Source organism: Pholcus phalangioides, unplaced genomic scaffold, assembly GCF_987345545.1.
Source record: "Pholcus phalangioides strain wild (caught in Gottingen) unplaced genomic scaffold, Ppha-v1.0 ptg000002l_1, whole genome shotgun sequence".
Classification (NCBI taxonomy): Eukaryota; Metazoa; Arthropoda; class Arachnida; order Araneae; family Pholcidae; genus Pholcus; species Pholcus phalangioides.
This window is the reverse complement of record NW_028301595.1, coordinates 14443822-14465792: the sequence shown is the minus strand read 5'-3', so window position 1 is coordinate 14465792 and position 21971 is coordinate 14443822. Positions and strand designations below refer to the sequence as shown.

General features: G+C 36.5%; 2 protein-coding genes across 2 annotated transcripts in view; one reads left to right on the top strand and one right to left on the bottom strand.

Moving 5' to 3' along the window:
* The first annotated feature begins 1300 nt into the window (after positions 1-1300).
* On the top strand, positions 1301-20774 carry ave (sterile alpha motif domain-containing protein aveugle). Its single transcript, XM_089238557.1, has 7 exons — positions 1301-1427; positions 4225-4283; positions 4486-4654; positions 6165-6231; positions 7037-7128; positions 10461-10523; positions 19080-20774. The coding sequence occupies exons 2-6, from the start codon at positions 4242-4244 to the stop codon at positions 10472-10474; spliced, it is 384 nt and encodes a 127-aa protein (XP_089094683.1). The 5' UTR covers positions 1301-1427; positions 4225-4241; the 3' UTR covers positions 10475-10523; positions 19080-20774.
* The window catches only part of LOC149089444 (putative peptidase C1-like protein F26E4.3), a 51705-nt gene continuing 45122 nt past the window's right edge, over positions 15389-21971 (bottom strand). Inside the window, exons 7-11 of the mRNA XM_089238553.1 lie at positions 20440-20611; positions 17939-17984; positions 17359-17485; positions 17193-17235; positions 15389-15986 (exon numbers count right to left, since the gene is read on the bottom strand). Coding sequence (XP_089094679.1) covers positions 15849-15986; positions 17193-17235; positions 17359-17485; positions 17939-17984; positions 20440-20611 — 526 coding nt within the window. The 3' untranslated portion in view covers positions 15389-15848. The remainder of the gene's footprint in view (positions 15987-17192; positions 17236-17358; positions 17486-17938; positions 17985-20439; positions 20612-21971) is intronic.

Sequence of the window (21971 nt, the reverse complement as noted above, 5' to 3'; positions counted from 1 at the left end):
CGGGCAGCTAATTGTTTTTTCCCGCAAAAGGGGAATAAAAATGCTTTAATAGCATTTTGACTTCAACTTTTTAACAAAGCAATAGCTTAAAATTCAGTCCAAGATAAAAAAAGAGAACCTCTAAGGTTGAGGGCCTGGGGGGATAATCAGTTTCCAACCCTGGGAGCCCTAAACCTTCAAGTGTCTGGGGGCTCACTCGCAATTTTTTTCAATGGGAAGCAGACACTTTCGTCCAAATTTATTGCCGAATGACATTTTTTTTTATGAATACAAAGTAGTTTTACAGTCGTTCTCGGGCACTAGTGTGAACCTGACGGGCACCAGAGTACCCATGGACACCCTAGTGTACTAAAAAAGCCCTGTTCAGAGGGGCCACAATGTTTTTTTTTTGCCGCAAAATATTTGAACCCGTCTCTGTCAAGAACTAGTGGTCCAACATGGCCAGGAGTTGGCCCTAGATGAAATGTTAGATCTCCATTGCACGCAACAGCACATATTGACGGTATCCCGTCTAATTAACAGAGGTCTCTCAGTTCAAATAAGATTAGAGAGATGTGTGTGTGTGTGTGATATATATTTTACTATATCGTTCGATATCGGACACGTAAAAATTTCCGACCTCGCCAGCTGAAAAGGGCGATTTTTTGGGGCATTATATAGTATTCGCTTACATTTGAAAAATGGCCAGAACCGGCCGTGGGTTTGCGAACAATTCGTTTAACGAAAGGATTTTGGAGATGGAATGAAGTTCGTAAATCGAGGGCTAACTGTATACATATTTTTTCTCAAAGAAATGGGGTCAGCTCACGTTTTTGGTGATTTTTTGCAAGCATTTGTACTGTGATATTTTTCATAAAATATGGTCAGTAGTTCAGTTATCAAGGTCATTCACCAGACTCATAGAATGGCCATGCTTTTTCTGTTCCCGGTATTTTGTTTTTCTGGCTGTCCCGACTTCGTTGATTTTCAACGAAATCAACTTGCCTCCTTTTATTTTTCAAATCAACGATGAAAATTATCAACTCAGAAATAAGAATATTTATTTCATATTTTTGTCTTTTCTTTTTTTAATTCACTGCAATTTGCAGTGGCGCGTTTTATATCCCTCGATTTGCGACTTTCCTTCGATTTGATCATTATTTGGCAACTTTGCTCACTTTTAGAATCATTTTTGGCGATAATTGGCAATGTCCCGTATTTCGAAGAACAATTTCGCGTATTTTTCTCGAGTGAATATGGTCAGGTTATGGACTCGTAACTTTACGATCGTTTGGCCGTTAACTTTCAGAATAAAATCGTAATCGTTGCATAGATCGTAAAAGAAAGCGTGTAAACAAACTCGTCTGCTTTGTCAAAAAGGAATTGTCATTAAAATTTTTGAATTGTGGGGAAAAAAAAGGAAGGACTTGATTGTGTTCTCACGAAAGGTAAAAAGCTCTTCCTTTTGTGATTTGATTATGATAATAATAATAACAATGGTTGTTATTAATGATTATGATTAATGATTATTAATGATTTAAAAACTTTTTCCCATCCTGTCAAATTATAATTTGATGGGGAGTCTGTGCCACAGAGTCCCAAATGCAATGAACTCTACAACAACAACAATTGTTGCAATGAACAACAAATGCAATGAACTCTACAACAACAACAATTGTTGCAATGAACAACGAATGCAATGAACTCTACAACAACAACAATTGTTGCAATGAACAACGAATGCAATGAACTCTACAACAACAACAATTGTTGCAATGAACAACAAATGCAATGAACTCTACAACAACTGTAGAAATTTTATTAATTAGTTGAAATAATTGTAATGACTAATCAACAAATCCTGTGTGTTTTCAAATTTTAGATTCATATTAAAATGCTGATTCTGTGTTGAAATTCATGGAATAGTCCATATTCGGGATAGGAACAAAATAGCTGTAGGCCTACTAATTGAGATTTGGCGACCATTTGGCGATTTTATGTAGTAAAAAGCTGAGAATTTTCTGTTGATAAACCCTTTCTTGACCAGTTATTCCTAAAATTCGCCACCCTGGCAGCCTGCTTAGACTATCGTCGCTACAGATATGCCTCTGCCCCTGAATCGCACTTTTGGTTACTCGTATACTTGCACACTCTTTTGGTTGCTCTCTGGCCCTTTCTCTGAAAGACACTCTTTGATCACTCCTGTGTATCGTCCCTTACATCTTGCACTAGGCTCCCCTCTCCCCAGACTGGGATGTTTGGCGGGACTGTAGGACAGGCTTTTTCACGAACCCCCGCTATAATGAATTTATATTGTGAACAAAAAAAAGCTAACAATCATCCCGGGCCCCTAGGATGGATGTAGCCTTGTGATGGCCATGTGCATATACTCTGTAGGTTACTCTTTGGATCACTGCCATGCTCACACAATTTCTAGGTTACTTTTTTGGTGATTCGCTTATGTTTGTGAACTCCTCCAGCCACTCATATGCACATGTTCTAGGTCACGGGTTCATGGCCCCGACAACCTGGAGCAGGACCCCTAGGCTGGTATTCTCAGCCACTTTTTAATGGGCCCTTTTATAGTTAATTTATAGCTTGAAAAATTAAAAAATGATGAGAATAGTCCTCGGTCCCAGGGCTAGAACCCTGTCAGCCCCGCCGTTGCGGGGGGAAGGCCATGCAGGGGTTCTCAAACTTTTCCACTCCCAGCACCCCTTTTCTTAATCAACACTTATTTGTGGCTCCCCAGAGCAATTTCCCAAAGAGTCTGTTTGAAAAAATTTTGAAAAACCGACATTCCATTCCACCCTTGACAACGTTTGGTATTGGGCCAGGCTGCTGTAGTTCACAGTATGAGAATCCCCGTTCTAGATCATTCTTTTGATTACTTGCTGACCTGGTTTCCTTGCTCTCTAATTCACTCATTTGGTCACCCCATACTCGCAAACTCTCTAGGTCACTATTTAAATTACTTCCGTGTTCACACCATCTCTAGGTCATTCTTTTGGGCAGCAGTATTCAGCATTTTCCATTTTTAAAATATAATCACAGAGCTTGGTGCATTCGCCACTCTGTGTGGCGGCTCTCTGCAGTGGAAATATTTTTTTGTGCTTATATATATATGTTTTCACCATTTTCTGTTGTACCCCTTTGTCAGGAAAATTTCTGACACTGATGAACTTGGATTTTATTTGAGAATAGTAATAACAAGGCAATTTAACCTACGGGTTGCGATGATCTGCAACTTGGCACTGATCTGCGATGGCTTGCACGAAGTCGCATTATTGTAAAGGGTAAAAATCCCCACAATTTTACTTTCACAATTGATAAATCCATAATTTTTTTTTCAAAAATCCCTTTCATATTTATTTTTTTGCAGAATTTGAATCCGTTCTCTAAAGTTGGCAGCTATGCAATATATATGTTACTACTGTGGTGGCAGCGTCCACCACTCGATGGCACTGCCCACGTAATAGGGAAAAGAGCACGCCTGCGTGATGGTGGAACTGTTCTTGTAGGTTCTGTAAATTGAAAGATATAATTAATATTTATTATACAATTAAATTTACAGAACCTATAAGAACGAGCGGGCAGCGTGACTATCTTGTTTGAGTGGCAAAATGCAAGTCCAGTTCCACCATCGCTCAGACGCGCTCTTTCCCCTATTGCGTGGACAGTGCCATCCATTGGTGAACGCTGTTGCCACACTACCACAGCATGTCTGTTGCCAAAGTTGGCCACTTTGCAAAGTGTCCAGCCCAGTTGACTTTCCCAATGTCTGAAATTTGGGCTTTTCCCGGTCCCTATATATCAATCTCTATATATTTCTATATGTGAATCACATTGAGATATCAATATACAGATCTCTTCGATCATTGGGGTTTCCATAGCTAACCATAGTAATTATGATTAGCTATCACTGATTATAAATGACCATAATTACTACGAAAAAATATGCCAATATGATGATGACCTTGAATCATAGGGATAGATATAGGGATGCATAGAAATCGATATATAGGGATCAGCTAAAGCCAGAATTTCTGACATTGGCCGAGTCAACTGGGCTGGTCACTTCAGGCTTTGGCAGTAACATATACGTAAACAGAAAACCAGAGCTAACATAGCAAAAAAAACCATCTTGAGATTTATTTAGTAAGGCGAGTAGCAATACCTGCATTGCTCTCATGCATTATATTAAATTTATATTGAAATCATCTATTTTCTCTTGAATTTACATAGAAATCTTCGGATAATTTATGAAGGAACGCAAGAGCACAATGGACGAGAACCGAAATAAGGTTAGTGACTGAAAATCCAATTTCTTTTTTATGAGAACAATTTCGTTTTAAAATTCATTTAAAAGAAATGTCAGAATATCTGTTCTTCAAATTTAATTGGAACAAACATATTAAACTCAAAACCTGACATACCTTTCGTCATGTCACATTCTTTGATTATTCAATTGTAATTATAAAACTTCAGATTTTATCATTGTTATAGGTATCGCCAGAATGTTTATCCAACATGGATAAAGAAACTCAAAAGACAAGCACTCGCCCGAAACCTGTCTACTTCTGGACCAATGCTGATGTTCTGAAATGGTTGCGTCGTCATTGCCAAGATTACCATACTCTGTATGCCAGTTTGTTCCTCGAGCATGATGTATCAGGTGCGTTTGCATCTTTTGCTCAAAATCATAAGCAAAATTTTGTGTTATAAAAAAACTCGCTACATTAATTTTTTTTTTTTAAATACAATTGTCCCTCAGTATTTCACAGATTTCACATTCATGGTTTTTGCATTCACAGTCTCCTAGTTTTTTGCGAAAACACTGTTACAGCGCTAATTCTGGTATTGGAACAAAATATAAATTGCACATGTTTTATAAACCCATCCTGAGAGAAAAGCTTAAGCCCTCTACATGCCTTCTAACTCTACATCTAGCATTCAGTTGCTTGTTCGGATGCTATGCAAACGTTTATGACTCGCTATTCAATGCAGCTGAGAAACAAAAGATGCATTAGATTCAAGTGAATGTTACGATTGTTCTTGATGATTTTTAAACCAGTTGCTGAGATTTGCTATAATATTTGGAAGGGGTGAGAATGTATTATAGAAACTGCAACAAGGTGGCATTGCTATCTCAGGAAGTCCTCTCACCGAGGAGCCCAGAACCTCCTAGAGAGAGACGTAAAATTTATTATTTTTATATTTCTGTTTCAATCTGTGATAAACTGGGTGTTTGTTTGATTGGTTCCCGTTTGCAGAAAATAACTATGGTAGAGGCAAAAAAAAGATTGATTGTTAGACTGTAATTTCCCATAATAAAGCTGCAGCATATATATAATCAATGTTAAAAGTTTGTTTTTAGCTCTTGCGACTAATTCAAAGCCAGTAAGTTAAATGCACATCACTTAATTTAATTTCATTAAGTGTTTTTGAAATTATTAGGTAGGGGAACAAAGTTCTCATCAGAAAATAATAGGTAGCACCAGACAAGCTGCATTAGTCATGTTTACAGTCTAATTTGCGTAATCGAGATCATTTTGGAAACGTTAAAGCTTGTTTTAATAGTATGTAAAATTTTACTCGTTGTTTGCAACTTTTAGATGTAATATGGGACATGTAAAATGTCTGTTGAAAAATCTAAAATTTGTCACATCATTTGGTTACACTGAAAAACCAAACTTAGTGCTTTTAGGGTTGCAACCGTGATAAATTCTGCCTTTAGAGAGTCCACTGTATGTGCCAGAACAGTAGGATTCTGTTTGCACTATGGACATTCCCCTCGACAATCCAGCTAGAAATTGCCCAGTGCGAGGGCGAAAAAGGTCACCAGACATCGTGATGCACGCTGACACACAAAAAAATCATATTTTCTATCTGGTGGGATCACCGTGGAATCATCTTCGATGACTTTCTTCCGAAAAGATTTTTCCGTATCCTTTTTTGCAAATAATAAATTTCTGGCAAGAACTTTGTTCCCCCCCCCCCCCATGTGATATTAAAGAAAAATTGCATGCAGCTTATATACAACTGCTGCATCAAAAAAAGATTGTGTCATTTCCATGAAAACTTTTTCTTCTAGAAATTTTTCTTAGTGTGACTTACTTACTGGAAAATTCAGTAATGTTTATAAGATGATGTTCAACTCCCCCTCCTCTTATTTATTAATTTAGGGCGAAATCTTGTGCGGATGAATGATACTACTCTTGAAAAGATTGGCATTGATGACAAAATGCACAGGTATTTTGAGATTTATTGGAAAAATCTGTTTGTTGTGTTCAGATACGGTTTGTCATGTGATGTTTATATAACAAATAAATCCAAACTTTCAGTATAGTCTGCCAATAAGTTGATGCTCTAAGTGTAGTGGTCCTCAACCTTTTTGAATCTGCAGTTTGGCAAATCAAATTTTCATGCCTTTTAGACTGTTTTTCTTTGAAGCAGGCATTTTGTCCACTATTGCTGTGGATATCTTCAGCCAATTTTCACCAAGCAAGGAGATGAAGACCTCCTTGAATGACCATCATCCACTGAATGCTTTTGCTAGAAATGTAGAAGAATCAACCCCGTCATTGTGAGATCGAGCAAGTGACATGTCAATGTTGGTGGTACCTAGCAGCTTCTGATTGAGTAGGTGGGGATCAGAGTCTTCAAATTTGTATGGGGAAAGGGGGGGGAAAAGAATTCGGAAGTATTAATTTGAGTCTGCTTCAAAGAAACCAGGAACACGATGTAACAGCCTGAAAGCCATGAACTCTATTATAAACTCTGGCCATGAAAGCCTGCCTTCTCTTTACATATTTTTAGATTCTATAAATATTATACCATCCCTATATTGTATTGGTTTTTATTTCTTTTTTGCTCGTCACCAGGCCCGTCTGTGAATTTTTCCTCCCATTCATTAATTTTTTTTGCTTGTCAGCAGAATATTGTTGTTAAATTGCAATGTTATTCATTCAGAAATTAAGTTCATGAAACTCAATTTAGTATGAAATCAAACCTTGAATTTTTGGTGTTAATTGTTATGTGTTTTATTTCAATTCAGAGATGAATTATGTCGAGAAATACTGAAGTTGAAGCTTAAAAGTGACATCTTGGAAATGAAGGACCTTGAACGCAAAGGCAAAATTCCACCAGGTACATAATATGCAATATTATTGAATGTTAATTTAGTAGAACTTAACCTCCTCAGTCCTGAAGGAATTTTGAATTTTTCCATTTATTTTTAACTATATTGCCTGAAATTAGTTTCCATTGAACATTGAAGGACCGGACGCACCCCGCTTCCTATCTCAAGGAGATATCAAAGCGTTCCCGAAAGATGGGTGCATCCGGAATTTTATTAAATATGTATATATATATATACACTGCTGGCCACCGTAAATGCAACACCCTGAAGGAAGCATGCAAATAATATGAAATTTACAACATGCATTAACGGAGGTGAGATATGCAAATGATTAGAATTTCAGCGCAGACGCACATCACGCGCGCCTGTGGCGCCACTTCAAAGCGCTATTTAAGGCTTGGAGATTTCGACGATTTGAAGTAGGGCAATTGTGTTTTTCTTGTGGTTTTTTCAAAAGAACGATCAATTATGCCTCGTAGAAAACAGCGATCATCTTTTGATCAAGTATCCGAGTTCGACAGAGGAAGGATAGTGGCCTACCGAGATTGTGGATTATCTTTCAGGGAAATCGGTAGTCGTGTTGGACGAAACCAAACAACTGTAATGCGGATATGTGATCGTTGGATGCAGGAGGGTACGACGGACCGACGTGTTCGATCGCATCCACCTCAGTGCACCACTTCACGTGATGACAGGCGTATTGTGCGTATGGCAGTGACGAATCGCTCAGCCACATCACGAACCATAGCACAGCACATTCAGTCTGTACGCATCATCCAGTGTCTGCGCGTACCATTCGACGCCGTTTACAGCAGAGTGGTCTGTCCGCAAGACGTCCATTGCTTCGTCTACCCTTGACGCAGAACCACAGACGTCTCCGCCGCCAATGGTGCGATGAAAGAAGGATGTGGACGGCACAATGGAATGAAATTGTCTTTACTGACGAGTCACGCTTCTGTCTGCAACACCACGATGGTCGGATTCGAGTCTGGAGATACCGTGGAGAGAGGATGTTGAACAGCTGCGTTATGCACCGCCACACTGGTCCTGCCCCGGGTATTATGGTATGGGACGGTATTGGATATCACTCTCGCACTCCTCTAGTACGCATTGCCGGTACTTTAAAAAGCCAGCGCTACATCTCCGAGGTGTTGGAGCCAGTTGTCCTTCCTTACCTTCAGGGCTTGCCCACAGACATATTTCAACAGGATAATGCGCGACCACACGTGGCACGCATTGTCCAAAGGTTCTTCGTCAATCGCCAGATTGAATTGCTTCCCTGGCCAGCTCGCTCTCCGGATCTTTCGCCGATAGAAAACATGTGGTTCATGGTTGCTCAACGATTGACCCAGATTACATCCCCAGCTGCCACACCAGATCAACTTTGGCAACGCGTAGAAGCTGCTTGGTCTGCTGTACCCCAAGAACACATCCAAAGTCTCTTTGAATCAATGCCGAGGCGTGTGGCAGCGGTGATCTCCAACAATGGCGGCTACTCTGGCTACTGATTTTGGCAGGAACCATACTTCACAGAAGTCTATAAATTTAATCATTTGATGCTTGGTCAACATGTTATCTACAAAATAAATATTGTTGCGATATCTCTTGTCTTTCTTGGTGTTGCAATTTGGGTGGCCAGCAGTGTATATATATATAAATTTGTATAACAGAATAACAAGTCCAATTACAGAAGTATAAATCAACGGAATAATTATGATAAATCGTGATCTAAGAATTGAAATCTCAATTGATATTATAACGTCCTTGGCACGTCCGGACTCGATAATCAAATTCCGTTGGTGGCGGTCCGTCCGCGTTCGTTGGATGTCACTAGTCGTGTAGGCCGTACAATGACGAATCGATTCCATTGACAGACAAGTCCGAATAATTTACTACAACATCTAGAACTAATTTTGAGGTCTCTGAGCATTTCATTTAGCTAGGCCGGAATTTTCTAAGTGCTGTCTACACTCTCCTGTGGGTGATGCCAGGACTGAGGAGGTTAACTCTATGCCAATGTGTTTTTTTTCACTCCTTCTTCCAATGAGATACTCCCTCGAATGCAAAGATCCACCAAAAGTGGAAACCTTAGTTTTTGATAAAACTGGGGGGGGGGGAATTATTCTATTTAGATTATTATATTTTATGCCTGCAAGTACAGGATTACTTGTAGGAACAAGTTTTAGTGATTCAATAACAATAAAGAATGTGGTATATGTAGATTGGGGGATGTCTATAAGTGAATGTTTGTCATTACAGTAGGTAGTGATTTTCCGGCCAAGGAACAAGTATTTCTTATCATTTGTTTCTCGTTTTAAAACACAAGCCTAGTTTTTTAATAAGAGATATTTCAAAACTTCTCTCCTACATTAGAAACTTTATATAACTTCATAGGTAAAACTGTTGCATTGGAGCCATGAGTGCTCGTCGAAACCTCCCCTCCTACCCCCCCCCCCCCCCCCCAGCACTCGTTCCCAGTGTTTTTTGGCACGCATTTGAGCACACCACCAGAATTTATTCAAAAATCAAATGCTTACATGAAGCTCAAGCCAAGCGCCGTGGGTCTAAAATACTTCTGACTCTCCTGAATGTAGTTCCCTCCACTAAAACTGATGTTTTAGATTCTAGCACCATGCACAAATCAGCGATACGGAATGAAACATGTATGAAATCAAAACTGTGTGAAATGAGAAATTAATTTGCAAGCAAAATATCTTGTCAGAAAAGAACTATTGGGTGTAATAAAATGGACAAATGACCATGGTCATCTTCAGAGCATATGTTTTCCCTGGGCAAAGTGATTTTTCTGATTCCCAATTAATGTGCTTATTCTTGAAAAATTGAACTAAATCTCATTTTCATGAAGCCACTCTGCACTTGAGGCTGTGTCCGCGTAGGCCCATGCATTAAGATGGCACTGGACATAACCATATAATGCCAAATAAACTGCTAGTGAACTATATAATTTTGAATTATCATAGGCATGATCCAGTCCATGAGCTGAGCACACGTAATATTTGCCACCATCTTAACAAAAAAATACATAAAAATCCAAATTCTTTCTCTCTCTACTGAATTATTCTAATATACAACCCCTCAAGCAAATACCAGCAGGGAGAAAGAAAGAGTGGGAAAAACATGTTTTTATTTAATCACACATAAAATTCTAAAGGTTATTTATATGAAATTGGTGTATACATTTGGCAAGCAAAAGAATGGTGTTTTTATTTCTTCCACAGAACTTAAGGCATAATATTACGTCAGAAACATTGAATGGGTCAAGATAAATGTACTTATATAGGTGTTGTTTTCTTTCTAAAAGTTTTCCTTAATGTTGTAGGAGATTGTTTATGAACAATGAAGGACATCTTTACTGGAGAGACCAATATTCCTAAAAATCCATGTAAGCTTGACAATTTTGCTTCATGTTTGTATACGTTAAATTGTATTCTTGAGTATGACTTTACGTAAATATGTATGATATATATTTTTACTGTGTATAAAGCTGCTTGTAATTTATAATGGTTTGTCCAATTGAAATATCGACTGGTGTCAAAAACTTACATATGTTGGGTGTACTCAATTCATGACTGAAAATTGAAAGAGGTAGCAGTTCATACCAAACTCACCATTATTTATTTTAAAATATGCTGTCACAAATGCAGAGAACAGTCTGAAATTGAAAGAGACATAGGTTTCACAATGTTAGTGCGATATTTATTGGAGATCATTACGACAAATGCTCAAACATGTACCCACCAGCATAAGTGGTAACAGCAATGGCTGTACCTGCTCATAAACATCAACACATTGTATGATAGAACACTTTCCTTTCATAGAAAAGTTTTTCTTTTTTTGAAAAATCTTGGCGCCAATCAAATGTTTTTAGAGCCAGGGGTATTTCTTTTACGTGCATTGGTAATCACACATGCAAAAAGTTTTAGGTGCCAAGTTTTTAGTCATCACCTGGTGCATCGGATTTGTCAATCCTGCGTGGTATCATGTTCGTGGTGCAGTCTTTGCTCTTCTCTATCATTGTTTTGGGCTATGTAATCATCAAGCGCATGTCAGCCTCTTTTGTGTTTGTAAATTGCTACATCTTGTTTGCTGTTGATGCTTAGAATGCTGGGATTTGGCCAATTCAACTCTTAAGTATGTTGCAGCCCCTATTGTTTTTGAACAGAGTTTGCAGCTGCATATTCTATGATGAATTTTCATGGTTTCTTTCTGCTAAAGTTTTGACCATGAATTCATGGATACCATGTATAGGGACACATACTACATTACTATGATAGTATATAGTTAGTTATTAAGTAGTTATGTACAATTATTATGTACAGTAACTTGTCCAAGGTGGACACTTTATGAGATGGAAACCTGTTTAAAATGGAATCAAGATATAGTCTGTTCAATGATTAATGCTTTGATTCACACTTTTTAAAACAGAAATCTGTCTAAAACAGAATATTATTTCAGTCTCTAATTTTTAAATGTCAGTGTCTTGGTGTTTCATACAAGTTTCACTGTAGTTACCATTAGTAGTTACTATATAGTATATAAACTGAAGAGCCAAAAAAACTGGTACAGGCATGCGTATGCAAATAAAGAGATATGGAACCAATCAGAGTATGGCGCTGCGGTCGGCAACGCCTATATAACACAACAAGTGTCTGGCATAGCTGTTAGATCGGTTACTGCTGCTACAATGGCAGGTTATCGAGATTTAAGTGAGTTTGAACGTGGTGTTATAGTCGGTGCACGAGAGATGGGACATAGCACCTCCGAGGTAGCGATGAAATTTGGATTTTCACGTACGACCATTTCACGAGTGTACCGTGAATATCGGGAATCCGGTAAAAAATTAAATCTACGACATCGCTGCAGCCGGAAAAAGATCATGCAAGAACGGGACGACTGACGAGAATCATTAAACCTGCACCCATTCATGTCCATTCCGACGAACTTGGACAATTTCAACAGGACAATGCGATGCCCCACACATCCAGAATTGCTACAAAGTGGCTCCAAGAACACTTTTCTGACTTTAGACACTTCCGCTGGCCACCTAAATCCCCAGACATGAACATATCTGGGATGCCTTCCAACGTGCTGTTCAGAAGAGATCTCCACCCCCCCTCTTACTCCTACGGATTTATGGACAGCCCTGCAGGATTCATGGTGTGAATTACCTCCAGCACTACTTCAGACATTAGTCGAGTCCATGCCATGTCGTGTTGCGGCACTTCTGCGGGCTCGCGGAGGCCCTACACGATATTAGGTAGGTTACCAGTTATTTTGGCTCTTCAGTGTATATGTGTACTACGAACATAGAGAGTCGAGACTTCGGAATGTCCGTATGTGTTCATACTCGACTGCGATGTAAATAGTAAAGTTTAACCCATAGTAATTTTAATAGTAATAAATTTATATAATAAAGTATATTAAATCAACATGTACAATATAGTGAATCCTTACACTATAAAGGCATCATCTATCAATGATTGCCCAGGTTCGGTGGGTAAAGAACTTGTTTCTGATGTTCTTGCCCGGATTTGAACCAGTGGACCTTGACTGTAATCTCCATAATGGAAGACGAGCACCATATCACCGCGCCATTAGGTTCTCCCCAAAATGTTAGAAAATGGCTGATTTTTATGGGATGACATGGTTAAGTCTATTGTGTGGTCATTTTATAGTCCCCCCGAAGGAAATTTCTAGTCAAAAGCTACCGAAATTAGAAAGCTATTTCTGAAAAAAAGCTACTGTCCTGCAAGTGTCCCAATGCTAAACAAGTTTCCCCACCCCTCTGCTGAATCAATATTTAGTTTACTCTGATTTAACGATTTCATTTAATAAATTCAAGTCCCTGTTGTGTATATTTGTGATCATCTTAACTGCCCCCTCTCAATTAAATAACAGTAAAAATTTGATGTAACAGCTTATAATGAGAAGAATCTTGTTTTAACCAATGATTTGAGAGTGATTGTTAAACAGCTAATTAAAGAAACAAAAATATTTGGTTATAGCAAGTTTAAAATTATGAAGCTTTCAGGGCTCCCACTCGTCCTACTTTTCCTCTTTTTTTTTACCAAATTCTATCAATAAAATTTGTGTAATTGAGCAGGGAATCATTGATATATTGCTAAATATTACAAATGGTAGAGATTGCAATTAATGATTCTGCCAAAGCAGAAATTGTATCATTTTTAAGGTTATTTGGGGAGGCTGTATGTGGACTACTTGGTTTATTAATTTTTCATTTGCTTAGTTTGAGGGTTCAACAAGTATAGTAGTCATTAAAAACTTCTGTCTGGATGGAAAAATAATTTTGTATTTATTACTTCATGATCTTAGATAGCAACTAACATTCATTATTCAAAATTATGGTGCACATTTTGTGTATAGATGAAACAACAGTTTGCATTACAAAGCAGTTGGATACATCCTATTCTAGGTTTGGTGATTCTGATGCTACCCAATAGCATTTAGTTCGCTCACAAAATTGATTTGCATTGTATGAAATTGACATTGATGGATAAGGTAAAATTCGTCTTCTGTATTTTTAAGACATGAAGAGGCGTAAACAATATTTATAATGCTCAGCAAAGAGCTAGAAATGAAAGTGCTTCATTTGTCAAAAATGATTACACTGGCATTGAACAGTAAAATGGGAACAAATCCCTTTAAAAAAGGATGGAGAACACAGTAAAACTATCTGGTTCACCTTGCTTTATTTACATCAGATCTTGTAATTTACACATTTTGCATCATGCTTTTGTAAGTAGTCTCAAAGGAGTGTCATTCTTAAAAAACCTAAGTCTTTAAAATTTGCTATGCATTATCGAAGAGAGTTGACAAACTCTGCACTTTGGAAAACTCCAAAAAAATAAAAACCCATGTAATATATATGAAAAGAGACAGAAAAGAATTATCTGTGGTTGCTAGTACACTGTTTTGGCCTATCGGCCTAAAATTGGTTTGGTAACCAAGCCATTTTGCTTTGGCTTGAGTCAATATTATAGGATACTGAAATAGTGCTATGAAAAAAAAAAGTTAATTCAAATCAATTATTATGCTATGATTATGTAGTCTAAGGTGGTTACCTTCCCCCATCCTCCTTTTTAGTCCTGCGTTTTTCTAATTTTTTGAGTGAGAGCCCTGAGCTTTGTCATAACATCAACTAAATTCTCCAAAAAAAAGGTCAGTTTTTCTTTCTTTCCCTTGAAGAGTTGAATTAAAATGATTTCTATCATTCATCATTGAATATGCTCCTTATAAAAATTGTTCTATGAGCGATTCTTAACAAAGGATGGATTTAGAAAAAGATACACTTTTCACACCCCCCCCCATACTTTTAGGCTTCCCTGCTACCCCCACTATACAAAAACAATATGTGATGATTTTATTTGGCTTTTGTTTCTCCCAGTGACTGTCAGGGCATGTTTGACCAGAACTTGTTGCTTAAAGTCGTTTTTGAATGGCTGAACAAACTCTGCTAAAAAAAATATTCAATTAGCAGAACAATGTTAATGAGTCCATTAAGCCATTGAATTGAAAAACAACATAATAATTGAGAATTTTAGTTGTTCAGTCAATCTGATGAATTGCTCTGAGAATACAAAATTCTATGCAGAATCAAATGTCATGACTGGAGTCTTATTCATTTGTAAGAAAAATGATATAAAAGATATCGTTTATCTTTGTAATATTGGCAAAAGAATAGACAATTCAATTTAAAAGACTGGATGAAGACAAAGATTACACGATTTTAAAAGATAATTATAATTCAGATATAACAGGAATTTTCTACAATTTATAACCTGACAGAGCAAGAAATTGAAATTTTGCTTATAATGGAAGGTCATTATAATAACAATTTTCCCTGTGATTCATTAAATTGGAGCTCAACTGTGTTAAATATTCACACAGAAAACGGACATTATATTGGAAGGAAAACATAAAGCACAGTCGTTATATGAAAACATTTGGGACTTCTTACCAGTTGTTGTAAGGGAATGGCCACTATAACATGGGGTCGTTATAATGAGCGCCAACTGTATGAATTTAATACAAAGTCAACTGTGCACACCTCATTTTTCTCATCTGTAAAAATTATTTTTTTTAAATATTCTCACAAATTTTTATTTGCATCTAGGAAAAAAATATTTTATTTCAGAAAGGAAAAGTGGGCGTTTTTTTGTGTTAATGCACTATTTTTTCTGTATCAAAGATGGAAGACAAGACACAAATGAAGCGAGAGTCATAAAATGGAAGTAAAAATACAAAATATATTTAATTTTTTTTTGGAGTTATCTGATGCTCTATGAACTTGTGAAGTGCACGAGTCACAAAAATACTATAAAAAATATCCATAATCCCCATCAATATAATGAAAGTATTTTGATAGAATTAAGTGAGCTCTATATGCATGTTACTGCACTACACAAATTATTAAATAGAATGTTTTTTAATCGCTAAGGAGGTTTCAAATGATTTTAGATTTACCAATTTACTTGAAAATTAATTACTATTTGAAGAACAAATGGAATTTCGAAACATGATAATGATTTCTGATACTTCTTTTATTATCTGATGGGGACTAAGAATATATCATTTCTGGATATAGATCAAAGTTTTTTTTCCCCTCTCGTTGAATGACATTATGGCAGTGTCTTGTCTATCGCTTATGATCAACCAATAAGCTCATATTTGAACATTCACAGCATCCCTAAGTCGTTTTCTTAGCTTGTATGACCTTTGCCCAGACACCAACGATGAACATTTCAATTTCGCATTCATCTTCGCCTCTGACTATACGGAAGTAACCGTTTTCACCCCAGTCTTGTCCCCATGAATTGGCACAGAGCTGAAAGAGGAAAACAATCATGTTATCAGTTTTGTGAATGTGATTGAAAGATTTGATAGAGACGTCAGACTTCCTGATAAATAAAATAATTTGTTTTGAGAAAAACTTGATAAAATTTCATTTCTTGTGTTATCTCACATTTATTTTACATATACCTACCAATAACGGACACTAATGAGACTGAGAAAATGTAGCTGTTATTGGGGAGGTTGCTGTTGTTAAGAGGTTCAGTATTTCTGAGGAAAAGGGAAAAACTTTAAATTCTCGATTTCATGTGAAATTATAACATTCCATTCTATCTAAAATCAATAAGCTTTCTCGATATTATGTCGAGGTGAAGAGGAATAAATTGTTGTTTATCTCCAACAATGCTTTTTTCTTATTCATCTTGGCATAATATCCAGAAATCCTATTGATTTCATGTATCTTAGCGGGACAAAAATCATCATTCGATCCATGCTATCGCTCGAAAGAAGCTGTTTTACAGTACCTGATATTTATTCTGTATTGAAAATGCATGAATTTAGCAGGAAGATATTTTGCATCCATTAGCAACTACTTGTGAAACCCCGTGGTTGTGGACCACATTTTAGAAATCATGGATGTAGCAGGGAAGATCATTGCACAACCCTAGAGGCTGTGGCTCCAGTTGTGGCTCTAGGGCTGTGCAATCTATGTGGTCGCACAAGGTGCTGCTAATAGGGGGAGAAGGGTGCCTAATTAATGGTAAAGGAGGAAAATAATTGCAGAAAAAAATTTGAAAGAAATGATTTATCTGTGAAAATTCAATCTATAAATTTGATGTATTTCATCTCGCTGGTAATTTTTATTGTAATTTTTACTGATGCAGCTTATACACCAGAGGGAGTGCCAGAACAATGTCTAGAGCAACCCCTGTGACATACAAACATGAAAATAAGGATGGATTCTTCTGTATGGTTCAAGGAAGCTAACTCTTTTAGAGCAAACCTTGAGGACTGTTTTTCTTACGATATGCATCATTTTTCTTTTATTTTTATGTCCAAAAGTGACTGTTATTCAGAAATCCTTGTTCAGAGTTAACCTTAATGTTAAATGGAATGTGTTCTGTTCCAAGAAAATATGGTCATTTTCAAGAGGTTACTGTTGCTGAAAAGTGACCATTATGGGAGGCTTTACTGTAGTTAAACATGTGGCTTTCATTATTGGCGAACATATAATACATACCCAATATTTCACTGGTCTTCCACTAGAAGAGTCAATGCCCCATCTACAAAAAGAAAAGAAAAGCATGTACAAACTGATTAAGTGATTTAAAATCAAACAATCACTTGCCAATTTTTTTTTTCTATCTAACTGAATCAAGATTTTTCAATTAGTTTTAGAACCTTACCCTATTATCCGAACAGAGTGGTATCCGGATAACCTGAAAGGTTCGGGTAAACCCTCTGTGAGTGATATTTCATGCTTGTACACTCCTCTATGATATAGGAAAAAATCTTCATTCACTTTGAAGGTTGCTAAATGGTGGGGGGAAAAAAAAAGTTATCAAAATTCATTTTGTATTGAATTTTCTTCACCCCCACCCCCAGTATGGTTCACATACATGTTAGTTAAATATTCCTTTTCAGTTTGGTCCATTCAATTAGCAAATTTTCCTTAGGCTGGGCTCACTTTGGACTGGTACAACAAGTGATACGATCTGCAATGCGGCGTAAGAATTGGGATTGGTCAAAAACATAAAATCAATACCAGTTTCTTGTTTTAACCAATCTGTGTCGATTTCATTATGTATCACTGTCATAATGTTCATCATATCGCTTGTTGTATCAGTCCAGTGTGAACCCAACCTTAGTTGGATGACAGATAATGTTGACATCTTTCCAAAGTTTAGATGCATAAAATGAATGAATAAAATAAAAGCAGGTACAATTATCATTAGAGTAAAGGCATTAAAATATACACATACTGACCTTGCACTGGTCCATTGAAATAGATCTCTCGCATTATTTCATCTTCCTGTTGTAGGAGGGGAAAAATTTAATAACAATAAGCATGTATAAAATATTGACTTATATTAATTTGTATATTTGACATAACCATTAATTTATTTTAACAAAAACTTGGGGGGGGGGGGTTGTCAATGGAGAAATAAAAAGTATTTGGTGATTTAAGTAATTTATTCCACCTAGTTTTAGTTATTCAACGTTTTTATCTTCACTTGACATTCATATTTTTTTATGGGCATCTTTTTTTCAGCCACCTCATTGGGCAATTTGCCTGTTGTGGCCTTTGTGTTTATATTTGTACATTAGTGTATTTACATAGCAATTCAGAGTAGACTTCAATATGTGTGATAAAGACTGTCAATCTGGCTAATTTTTTCCTGTAATGAATGCATGAATTTAGACTGCCTGTGTTTAGGGCAGTTCAAAACCCTTTCCCATAAAGAGTTTCAGGTGAGATGGAAAAAATTCCAAATAGACCATGTTCATGTAGAAAGCATGATGTAAAACATCACTAAAAATGTCATGAGGGGCCTTTTTGGCAATTCAATATGATGAATATCAACAGAGGCAGTGGCAATTCTCACAAGGGGGTCCCTTCCAGAAGAATTTTTACAGTCATAATTACTAATGTGAATATGGTTGATGTTCTACATCTCTCGCCACAATTCTAAACCACCCTACATGGGTCATTTTTATATCAAGTCTGTGTGACTTTCGAAATTGACTGCATATTACTTCAGTGAAATCATTACTTACTCTTTCGCTGTGTGTAAAACTGTTTTGTTTGTTAAAGTAAATATTGTAGTATACATGAATTAACCCTTTAAGTGGCAATGATGAGATATCTTGCCTCCATGAAAGCCTCTTATTTCAGCATTCACAAAGACGTTTATTCAGCATTACAAACCCAGATATTTTGTAAAGTTGATTTCTCAATGGAAACCTTTCTTTTATACCCCTTAGTTTGCATCTGCTGAAAATCGAAATAAAGCCTACTTCATTAAAGAAGATATGGCATTTTTAGGGGGGAGGTTTTTTTAGTGATTTCTAATTGCCTCTTATAGGGTTGAAAAAAATGTAATTAATTTATGTTTTCTTTAATTAGGTGCTATCTTAAATTATTCTGTTGCGGTGCTACCTGAAATGATGGCGCTGATTCAACTAGCTGTTTCCTTAGTCTTCAATTTTGGTTCAACCAATACCTAGACTTGACTCAAGTGCCCTTAAACATGATCAAATGACCGTTTGGTTATAAATGTTACATTTATTGTGGTTGCGTTTACTCTAGAACAGCATTACAAAAATTTCATGTGAACTTTGTTGTGTGTTACAAAAAAATCCCTGTTGTTATACTTTTAGTACAGTAAGAGCTTGATATAATCAGTCTGGCTTATAATGAGAATTTCACCATAACAGGGATTGTCAAAAAGCTGATTAAAGATATAGCGAGTTGAAAATTAAAAAGCTTTTGCTATAACATTTAAAAAAATCTCATTGTTTTTTCTCCCTTCAAGAATCAAACTAAGAATGGCAGTTCTCATCGCACATGCTCTTCATATTACTTAGAAATGCTTCTTAAAGAATGGATACAGAAAAGTCATACCCCTCCCTTTCTTATTTTTGGGCTTTTTCATTATACACACAAAGTATGTGACAACTTTATTTCACTTTTGTCCATGGGTGGAGATATGGGGAGGGGGGAGCAGTACATATGAACTGACATCATCATCATGCCTTAAGACTTTCACATCTATCTCCCCCATGCTTTCGTCTCTCCTAAAGAATAACAGACCTCAGTGACTGCCACGGCTTATTTGATTTGAACTTATGGCTACTTTTGGGCTTATTTAAAGTCATTTTGTAATATCTGAATAAATCATAGCTAAAAGCTTTCCGACTAGCCGAAAAACGTTAACGAGTCCATACAGCCATAAGAAATAAGCAGTAATATAATAGAGAATCTCAATTGTTGTATGATATTGAAAAATAATTAGATTTCATTGATCCTCGACTAAGCAAATTTAAACAAACAAACAGGCGTCTGGAAATCACTTTTTGGGACAGTGGATTCATTCACAAAAAACCAAGACATCTGGTCAACTTAACCTGATAGAGCAAAAAATTTAAATTAGCGCATAACAAGAAGTCTGTTATAATGACAATTTTTCTTGTGATAATGAGCTCTCTTTATAACAGACTTTTACTGTACTAAAGACTGTATTTTTCTAAACTTTTTGTTTGCTTTAAGACTTCTCATGTTCAACGTTTCTTCATTATACCCTGTGAGAAAGTTCAGATTTCATCATGTTAATCATGTAGTATAACTTTGAAATGTTTCCTTTGCTTGATAAAGATAGCGGTTCTACCAACTTTTAATTTCAGCTGTTCAAAGCAGTAAATTTTGATACAATTACAATCAATACAGCAGAGAGAAAATCGGGCAAATAAAACAATGTTAACCTCACTTTTGGTCCAACTCTGTAAGGTGGTGTCATCTTGTAAATAACTGGATCTGAGCCATCAGAACAAATTCTACTTGCACCATGTCTCCAGTGAGGTGATCTACCTTTGAAAGGACAGTCTGGTATGTAACCTGTCTGGCCACTGACGTATGGGAAACATGATTCCGTGCTTGCTCTGAAATAATCGGGAAATTGTTATACACAGAAACTAATATGTCATATAAGAAACATATAAAAACTAACATTTATATTTAATCGTGCTAGCAGGGCTTGACAAATCAATGAAAAAAATTAGGCACTGGCTAAATTGCTTTGTAGCCAAGCCTCCTTCCCCCCCCCCCCCAAAAAAAAACACGGTCTAAAATAATTATTTTTATTTTTCATGACTCAGCTATTTTTTAATATTGGCTGATATAAATTCAGAGAATTTTGTGTTGGCATCAACCTCAAATTTAGTAATTGCTATTGAAAAATAGGCGTCGATGCCAACTTTTCAGTTGCCATGGTAACCTTGCACCGGTGAATTACCATGTCCTGGTTACTACTTTACCGCAAACCAACTCCAATCATATCGCCATACAGCAGTTTACTTTTAATCGAGTTAAGTCGGAAATGAAGACGCTATCTATCTGTGGTCGCCTCTGACTTGGTAAGGAAAAAACTTGTCACTTATGTTTTTACCCAGAATCGAATCCCTAAACCTGGTAGCAACCTTCATGGTGGCAGACGATCATGTTACCACTGCGCCACGTGAGTGCTACGCCCTGGTTACTGGTAAAGTTAATGGAAGAATAATTGTAATATTTGACAATAAGTTTGGATAATTAAGCTCACTGCTCATCAAAAATCACTTATGAGCCTGCAGGCACATAGAGGATGCAAACCACTGTTATCGTGTAAGAATTTTAAACTTTTTTTTGCCATCACAAATGATTTAATATTCTTAATTTTTCCCTCGTTACTCATGTGGACCCATTCATGATGTACGACCAACTGAAAATTGAAAAATTTCACACAATAGTACTAACGGGGAGGGAGCCAAAAAGCCTGACTATTTTTCAAAAAAGATTCTAATCACAGCATAAAACATGTGTAGGATAATCCCATTGCTTGATTAATATGTTGTGTTTGTGTTTACATTTTGGTCTGTTTCTGTGTGTTTATGTTTACTCTTTTATTTAATAATTCATATTTGATGTTTCATGTTTTCTGTATACTACATACAAAGGTGTTTTTGTTTTTAAATTCAGAATAAATCATATTATTGATTTTTAAATTTTTTCTTCGAAACTTGTTTATATATTAGCTTGGGAAATATCCTGGATTTTGAATTGTGTGCGTGTGTGTGTGTTACGTAAATGTGATAAATCGGTAATTATGCATAATTCCAGACTGAAGTCGGTATTTATGATAAATACGAGAGAAATCATACGGAAATATCACTTGAATTCAGCCACTTATTTTAGTTTCTCCTGTACGTGATAGGCACACTACACTTATTTTCACCATGAAAATTAAATAAAAATAAGTGTTAT

Coding starts and splice junctions, on each gene's coding strand:
- ave (XM_089238557.1), top strand. CDS start 4,242: ATGAAGGAACGCAAGAGCACAATGGACGAGAACCGAAATAAG. Junction 4,284..4,485: donor TGGACGAGAACCGAAATAAG/GTTAGTGACTGA, acceptor TCATTGTTATAG/GTATCGCCAGAATGTTTATC. Junction 6,232..7,036: donor ATTGATGACAAAATGCACAG/GTATTTTGAGAT, acceptor ATTTCAATTCAG/AGATGAATTATGTCGAGAAA.